The sequence below is a fragment of the Seriola lalandi genome, unplaced genomic scaffold (genome assembly GCF_002814215.2).
Source record: "Seriola lalandi dorsalis isolate HSWRI2012SDOR001 ecotype SW California unplaced genomic scaffold, Sedor1 jcf7180002054689, whole genome shotgun sequence".
In the NCBI taxonomy this organism is placed as follows: domain Eukaryota; kingdom Metazoa; phylum Chordata; class Actinopteri; order Carangiformes; family Carangidae; genus Seriola; species Seriola lalandi.
The window spans coordinates 1193159-1202507 of NW_019525242.1; the positions used below are offsets into that span (position 1 = coordinate 1193159).

General features: G+C 39.1%; 1 protein-coding gene across 2 annotated transcripts in view; it reads left to right on the forward strand.

Annotated features, from left to right (window-relative positions):
• The first annotated feature begins 2732 nt into the window (after nucleotides 1–2732).
• The window catches only part of tfpia (tissue factor pathway inhibitor a), a 45588-nt gene continuing 38971 nt past the window's right edge, over nucleotides 2733–9349 (forward strand). The window contains exon 1 of one of the 2 annotated variants that reach the window (XM_023423053.2): nucleotides 2733–2891. In XM_023423053.2, the coding sequence (XP_023278821.1) occupies nucleotides 2804–2891 (88 nt within the window). In that variant the 5' untranslated portion in view covers nucleotides 2733–2803. The remainder of the gene's footprint in view (nucleotides 2892–9349) is intronic. The other variant, XM_023423054.2, reaches the window with a different exon arrangement.

Sequence of the window (9349 nt, forward strand, 5' to 3'; positions counted from 1 at the left end):
ACCAACCTGTCAGCCCCCACACCTTCGACATTAGTTGTTATTGGCTAACATGTTAGCAAACGCTTGCCTATGTTCACATTCAAGCTCTGTTTTGGTCTCCTCCAACTCCAGAAGGAAATATCTGTCATTTTAGCTTTTTAATGTTCCTCTATTTTCATCAGATAGATGCTAAAAGTGTCTGCCTGCTGTTAGGTAATGTGGGTGGGGGGGTTGTTGGAGCTTTTTCACCATTAAATCTAAAATTAAACCTGAAATTAATCCAAGCCTTAATTGCTATTTTGGAATCACTGCAAATGAATGTAATTCATAGGAAACAGCTGCTGTTTGGGAATGGTTTGAACCTATTTGAAAACAGCAGACTGCACCTCAGAATATCAAACCTTTATTAACGATGACACACTTGAATTGATACTGCCCCGGTAGATATTGACCCATGCACAATGAAATAGTCATAGTTTACTCAGGGCGGTTGATGTGATTTAACTGACTCATAAGATCCACATGAGAGTGTCACACTCAATTATCTAATATCTTATATAAGACATTTAGAGATATCACACTTTTTTATAATTGTATTGCTTTGTTTCAAACCTTTATTTGTCAAAGGAAGGTGAACTGAGCATCTTTGCCCTTTTCCTACTCTACATCACACTCATTAAGTTCCACACAGTAACTCCCAGAAACTCACCATTATGACCACCGTCTACTGCTCCTGGCTGTTTATGAGCTCCATGAGAGCAGTTGCGGTTGAGGAGGCTGGTATGATGGTACCTCAGCGTCTCTCCAGGGAGAAGAAACAAATATTAACTTTCCCTGCACAGATTTTCCCAGCTGTTCTGGGGAGTTGAACCAGGACCCCCTGTCACAGTCTTGTCTGGAAGGACAGCTTGTCTTGGCAGCTCTAAAGACAGAGTGGCCAGCAGTGCTGGAACAATTTGCGATGTCTTTCACTTTCTTTGACAGCACTTGGAGTTAATAAGGAATACAAATATGATTTAGTTGATCAATTGAACAATTATAACAGTCACTTATCTGAAAGCCAAAACCCTTAGTTAAGAATTTGAGTACCTGCAGTTACAGTTCCTGTGTTTTTCAATATTCAAAGGGGAGGTCTTTGGTACATAGATGTCCCCTCCTTATATGGTAAGTTACATTTTAGCTAGAAGGCTGCTGAAACACAATGAAAGTCACAAAAATATGATGCCTTAATTTTGGTGTAGTCGGTTTCTAATCTGTGAACCTTATAACCAGTGGTTTTGTTGCCCTAATTTTGAAGTGACCTGAATGAAATTGAACTTACGCTCAAGTGTGAATGGTTAGAAACAGCTGGTTATGGATGGTGATGCAGTGAACATAGTGATGATGTTATCTCTCCAGTTCACCCCAAAGGTGTCCAATAAGGTTGAGGTCAGGGTTCTGTGCAGGCTCGTCAAGTTCACATTCACAAAACTTACTAATAGCTCCTCTAGTCCATACAAAGTGTGAAAATGACAATTAGCTGTTTTTTTTTAGGGGTTATGTGCCAGGCTATTTCCTGGTCAGGACCTCCTTTACTGTGTCTGTGTGCAGTTTATCTTTCTGTTGTGAAAATGTTTAAATACTGAGGTTCAAATTATGTTGCTATTGTTACTGTTTGTGGCCATGTGGAGTCTCCAATATGTGAAGTAGCCCAATTTACTGTGGCTGCTTGGCCACTGAAAACCGTTCTTTCATCTAAACACCAGACATTTTATTTCTTAATCCTCAAGTCACAGATTTGTCTGAGAGGGCTTTACAGTCTCTACAACAGATGACACCCAATCTGTAAACTCTGATTTGGACGTGAAGTCGAAAAACTCTTGTGAATTTCCATGCATGACAATGAAAGCATGGATCTTTATTCTGTGTGACCCCCAACTGTGTATCAAATCCTCAGCCTTGGCAGAAGTGCAGCCATCTCTATTTAACTGTACATAAATTCAATCCAGTATTTAACACAGTGTAATGAAATCATTCAAGTTATGAAAGTCTGGGGTGCAAAGGTGCTGGCAGACTATAATTTCAGTATGTATGTGCCAACATGAAGCTAAATTACACTGCGTGTCACTGGCAGAGGCCTGGAAGAGCTGAAAGGCGTTTCAACCCCTCTCCAAAACCCATTACTCAGGTACGAATTTCCTGAATGAAACAGACAGCTGAGTCTGGGTAATGGGCTTCAGATGAAAATTTCTCATCACTGTGAGATGAATTGCTGCGGATTAAAGTGTTGTTGAGGGGTTGAAAAGATGCAACCTGGGGCCCGCTCGCTACAGTTCATCAGCAGAGAGATAGATAGATAGATAGATAGTGAGAGATAGTGAGTGAGAGAGAGAGAGAGAGAGAGAGAGAGAGAGAGAGAGTTGTGTGCTTTCTAAACAGCAGGATCAATTATCTGATTAGATGCCTTTGTTGTCTAAAATCGTATTATTATTATTATTATTAATAAAGCTAATTAAAGCTTACGTCATACTCCTTTTTTGTCAAAAATAATAAGTGGTGGAGACAGGTGAAATGATAAAACACTATTAAATATTCTAATTTATTTTCATTCAATTCGACAGTAAACGTTATGACTCAGGGGAATATTTCACTGTCCTTTCAGGAAATTACTGGAAATTTCAATTTCGGACTGTTATCAAACGGAAGTACGCACACACACAAACACACACTGACACACACACACACACACACACACACACACACGGACACACAACTTCAGCCCTTCAACTTGAAGTTTCACTCTAAACTTTACATTCAGCGCGGACCAGTCCCTCCGTTCAGCAGCATGGCTCTGTCAAACAAGTGGTGGCTTCTGTGCGCCGTTTCGCTCTCCTGTGTCGCCCGTTTGGGGTCTTGCAGAGGACATGGACAAGGTAAGATGAATAAATAATAAATATGTGGGCAGATTATTATTTTAACTGTTTTCACGGCTCGACTGGTCTGTTGTGCTTCCACAGTAGGGCAAAGTTTTCCTACCGAAACTCGTGCGTAAAATTGAACCGAATCCAAACGTTGTACACACATTCACACTATTATACGTTCTAGCTTGAGTTTAATGTTTTTTGAAAGTTGCATTTAGTGTGTCAACCAATAGTGTGGGTTATTTTCGCTGTGATATGTATTCAGCTCTCTTTCAAGCGGAATAATTGCTCTTCAGGGAGACTCGTTAAACTAAAACTCGTAAAATAACAAAGTGGCAACTGTATCTTGCAGTTTTGCGCAGGAGGTGATAATAATGTGTAACATCCCTCGGACTAATAATACAAGCTCTCATACTTTAATCAGTGCTTTTACTGAAATCCCTCTCTTGTGTCAACACCGCAGCCGCTGCATTACTTAGTTTGTTTTGTTGTGTTGGAGGCCGCTCAAGTCCTTATTACTGTGGGGAGAGATGTGGCGTCATCCAGTGCCAAAGTCCAGATCGACAGCAGTTCTCGTACCGGCCACGACCCACACCTGAACTGCCTGGCACCTCCTCCTGTCTTGTAATGTAGTAACCACAGTGTGCAGGCGGTAATGAGGCTGCTGGGATTGGGTGTCACATACCCAGCAAGCCGCAAAGGTCTCAGTGGAGGCAGGCCTGGTCCAAAGTGGAGGAAAAGCAGAAATACTCCTCTTCCCTTCCTACATCCCTGAGAGCAAACACTAAGCTGGACTAATGAAAGCTATGCAGCTAAGAGGAAAGTACAGAAAGGTCCTTCTAAAAGTGTTAGGTCATATATTGGCTTCAGGCGGAGGAGAGGTCTGCTGATGACCTGCAACTTTCACTGTATGCCTTTAGGGTCAGTGTGTTTCTTCTCTTATCCCTCAGTGATACACAACCGGGTTTGTGCATCATTCGCCAGTATGGAAGGAGCATTTACAGTCTATGAGCAGAACTTACGTCTGGAAACGCTCTTATGGAGACAAAATGTGAAACATTGTTGTCTCTAAAAACATTTTACAAATAATTCCTGTAAACATTGTTATCAAAGCTGATGTAGATCGGATATATAATATACTGTTCCCAGTGTCAAAACCTTTTCCTAAAATACAGTAGACGTAGGCAGCCTTGTAATATATATTTCCACAGTCCAGAAACCAATCACTATTACTGGCATATATCATTATATGATATGAATAATCAATATACCACAAAATAACTGCCACAGAGAGCCTGGGCCATATATAATAACATGTGTTATTTTCTCTGTCAGTAAGTAATTTGATCTAACTTTGAAAGATACTCTTCTCTTGAGCTGATAACATGACTGGACTCATATCTTTATATTTTGCCTCAGGCTCAAGCCACAGTCAAAAACAACAGGCAGATATTTGGGGGGCGGAGGTAATGTTAGGCCTGAGGGGCTGAGGAGTGGCTGTATTTTGTTGGGACTGTGTTCCAGGCCAAGGATCATTTGTTAGAATTCAAATATTAAAGGTTATGGGACATCCAGTCTTTTACATTGTAATTAAAAGATGTATCTCACTTAGCTGCCCACTTAAAGAAACTTAGCTTTGTTCAAGTAGTTCACGTTGCACTTTTTCCTATTCATTGTTTTGTCATTGGCAACAAACAAACTATGAACATTTTAGCCCAACCCATATCGATGTTTTGGAGTTTTAAAAATTCAAAAATGACATTTTGCTAATAGTAATATGTTTACATGTTGAAACACAACATGAAAAAACATTCTTGATATGGATTCATTATTTGTTTTTAATGATGTATATTAAGCAGAACATAAGCTTGAAACAAAGCAGTGCTCTCTGGTGGAGATGCTATGTAATGCAGACACTGCTTCTAAATCACTTAAAACCTAATTTTGCACTTTCTTGCTACTGATTGGCTTATAATATTGGCTGATGTATCTGTCAGTCTAGCTCTATTGAAAACAGTTATTAGTTACAGCCTTACCTTCGGTCAGATTTTGGTTCTATATCTTGAATAACATGAGAGTTGGGGTCACTGTTCACTTTACTCAAAAGCTGATGAGAGGATTGGCAGCTTCCTATTGGTTCTGTCCATTGAGCACTTCAGTTACACTTTAGTTTCCAGCAGAAGATCCAACTGGACAAGATATTATCCTTTGATGAAACAGATAAATATACTTTTCCTGCACCTCGAAATAACGGTAATATTACATGGTGCTAGCATAAAGCTATTGTGTTGTCAGAGCAAACAGCACATGGCAGAACATGTTGTAATTTGTCTGAATATATTTGAATTTCAATGTATCTGAGCTTTATTCTTTAAAGAATCTAATATTTTCATAAATTCTCCTCAAACAAGCGTTTAACATCTTTTGCATGTGAATAAGATTTCCCACAATCCATCAGCTGACATTTATTGATGGTTGAACATTTGCAAACATCGCACGCTCATGGTTTTAACCTTAAAGCACACGAGGACAAATGTGCTGAGTGCTTAAATATACCAAAGAAAAATTGAGCCTGCAGGCGGTATTACAAAAACACATTAACATTTTGCAATTATATTTGTCACCCATCAGAGATAAGAGAAAACAAGCTTTAGATAAATACAGAGAGGCAGTTTGGCCCATTTACATTCCACTGGCCTTCAAGAAGGTTTTGCACATAGAGGAGCATTAGTTTTTATTATTTGCATATCATTTAGGTGAAACAATAAGGGCCTCACTGAGCCTCTTTGAAACTTAACATCAGTATCATTGGTGCACAGCTCTGGTTGCTTCACTAATCGTCTCGTGGAGGCGTAAACATTGTGTCTCATTAATTTGTGGAGAAATTTAATTAGATGCTCACTTGCTGTTTGAAGTAGTCCTTTTATTAGGGAGCCTCGGGCCATAGAGAGAGAGGAGTCTGTGTAGCATGTGCCGTCTTAATTAGCATTTGCAGTAAGGGGTAGACTTCGGAAAAAGTACTGACCTAAACTGTCACTAAAAACCATTTCACCATTAGATGAATACACCTATAACTGTAAAGTGTAGACACTTCTCTGCCCTGCCAGTTATTAGGTGTAGCCTAATGTTTTCTGGACTTACCAGTATACATACTTTTTGTTTTGTTTTTTTAAACAAGAAAATGTCTGTTTGGTCTCAACATGAATCTGACCTACAAGCGATTTCACTGCAGCAAAAGCAGCACCTCTATCCAGGAGCCACTGCAGCACTATAATACAGATACTTAATGAACAAAAAATGCATGTCATTTTCCCTGAATGATGCAAATCAAAATATTCTGTCTGTTCTCTGTTTGCACATGCATGCATCCACCCCCACTTTGTATTAGTGTAGTCTCTGCCTTTGGTCTTATTGGTTTTCTCCAGTTTTAATTAATACTTTTTTATACATTCTGATATTTAGTTTGATGTGCCAACACATTTAATTATTTTACGTTGTCGTTTTTCTATGACTGACTACTAAAAATCTATTTAACGAAAACCGCAGACTTGACAGTTCACTTGGACTCATCTGCTGTGAGACTTGACTTCTTGAAGACTCGTCCTGAGACTTGACTTTGTGACAGTTCAAGGGTACTTGATGTGAAAGAACTTGACAACCACGGCTCTATAGCTTCAAAACATTTATACCGATCAATATTTTGGTACAAATTATTAAATTATTCTAACATACATTTTTTTGTTAACTGAACTAATACTATCCATTTCATTAGGTTAGTTGTAATGTGAGCTACTGTTTGTTTTTTTATAATTGCTAACTGAGATTTCTTGATACTACAATAAGTTTGCTTTGCCAAAACTCCCCACGCAGTCAGCACCACAGTCAGTGTGAACCAGCTTCTTCTTCTTCTTCTGTCTTTCTGAATACTGTAATCAATAGTGTTACTGTGCCCATTGTAAAGCCACCTGTTGTTAGAGTCTGTGTGCTTGTGAATGAGAAAGTTTTCTTGTTGGAAGATGAATGCTGACAGTGTTCTGCTGCAAGAGTTGATTTTGAAATATGAATGACTTGTGTTTGTTGTATTAGTGCATTTCGGATTGTGAGACTCACTGTTGTGCTAAGCTGTGAAGAAAACTGGGAGTTTTACTGAAGTGAACTCATTAGAGAAATGTGATTGAGCAATTGTGCAAAACTGTAAAGACAGACAAACTTGAAATTTTATTTTATTTATATTTATATTGACAAGGGCTGCCTGTTGTGTTTATTTTACTTCCACTGCACCATGCTGCTTTATCATTTCACCTTTCACTGAGCTATTGACAGGGAGGAGTTCAGATGAAAACAGAGGAGCAATGATGTATAGAAACTATAACTTTACAAACAGACAAAAACTCATCTTGCTGCTTTTTGCAATAAAGTCATATATTTAAATATTTGCCTTTAGTGTTCTTATTACTTATCTATCGACCTAGAAATGAACACTGAGAGAAGCTTTGATTCATTACTTGCAGCTGGATATTGAGTGGAGTTAGTAGAGTGGAGTGTAGAGTGGACTCGAGGACTTGAGAGTGGACATAGGGAAGCCCTCTACATACTTGACAAATACTTGAAACTGCACTTGGGCTTTCCATCTAAAGAATGAGACTTGACTTGGATTTGAACCAAAAGACTCAAAAACAGCTCTGCATTTAATTTCTGAAAAAAAACATTCTTATTTTCATACTTATGTTATTGTACATATGTTTCAGGTGTTTTTTGTATAACATATTATTATTATATTTCATGTTTCAGATTTTCTTTTTTATGTTTGTCACGTGCAGACTATGCAAAACTGCAGAAAATGCTAATGATAAATATCGCTTATGGTGGGAAACATCACAATATTCAATATTATTGAATATCGGCCGAAGACTAGCCCCAGCACATCTGTTTTTGTGTTTGTTTTTGTTTTGTGGTGTTTAAACTCGGCTGTATGGATTACACAGTAATTGTCAGTAGATGAAATGAGCTGTGCTGGTCATAATGACAGCAAGAAATTCATAATCTTTGCTGTAATGAAGCAATTTTCAGCTTCTTGATCATTGCTGCCTTGGACGCCAGCATAAATCTCGAAAGGTGACATCGTTCTGAAATGGAAAAAACAGGCTTGATTGAATCCCATTGGTGCATGTGACCTAGTTCTGACATTCCCAGCTTGCTCCTAACGCAGCATCACTGCCGGTCGCTGTATTTCTCAGAGGGTCAAAGGGTTTAATCCTGCTGAAGGTGAAGCCTGCAGCTAGTACACTGGTTGTTTAGTTATCATGTTTCTGTCTTTTTCTCTCACTACTTCAATAAACTAGAGTGACTATATGGTTTATATTTAATATATCATTTATTATATAATATGTGAACCACTGCTGCATATTAATACACAAAAGGATGAAGAGGCTCCAGAGCTGAGTGGGAGTCGTGAACTCATTATGACACTTGCATTATGCAATGGATTGGGGGCAATCTGTAATTTTTGTTTGTCTGAGTTCAAAAGGTCTTGCTGATTCATCTTTCTGCAGAATATAAGATAAAGGACACCTCCTTGTCTAGCATGACGGAAGGAAGGCTATAGGGAACAAGATGAGTGGGATTTTTCAGCCGTGAGTGGGAGTGATGAACAAGACAGACAAGAATACTGGGGAGATACAACGTCTGCTGAGTTAACTCCAAGCGGTTTTTTTTCTTAACAATATATAGTAAAACAATTAACAGAAGCACAACTCACAAAATTTCCACATTTGATTCATCTTGTGTAGAACACAGACTCTCAAACAAAAGACTTTGCTCCAGGGAAACTGCGTCTGAGCATCAAACCTTTGAATCACAGATAAAAAAAAAGCTGACTAGTTTGCAACATGATAGTGTATGTGTAAGAGAAAATGGCTGACCACTTGAGTTTGACACAGCTGGAGAGATGCTAAATGTGCAGAGCATCAGCCTCAGGTTAATCTGTGTCCTGTGCACTGTCACCTGTAGGAACGGGCAAAGGAGACTCACTTGGCTCTGTATTTAGAGAGAAGATACTGTCTCCTCGGTCGTCCCCCCACCGACTTGACAAGATCGTTAAGTTAGCCTTTTTTTTTCTTTTTGCAGTAACAGCAGAGAAGAAAGCAGACTCGCTCCCAAAACCGACAAGCGAGAAATCTCTTTGCCATCTCATTTTCTCACTAGCAGGAGAAGATAGCTCTGCTCACAGGCAATCAGCTCACAGAGATACATTGCACCAAGTGGATAAAAACGAGTTTCGTGATGTGATGTTACAGCTGGAATCGTATGGCTTCAGAACAACCAACAGTTGTTCTTCTGTGTCTGCCTGGGTCGTGTCAGACACAGACATGCAGCATTTTCATATTAGCACTGCTAAGTAGCTGCTGTGAGTAGCACTGAACACGTCACTTACTCTGTGTTTAGTGCTTTTACTGACTTGAGGTGTAGTT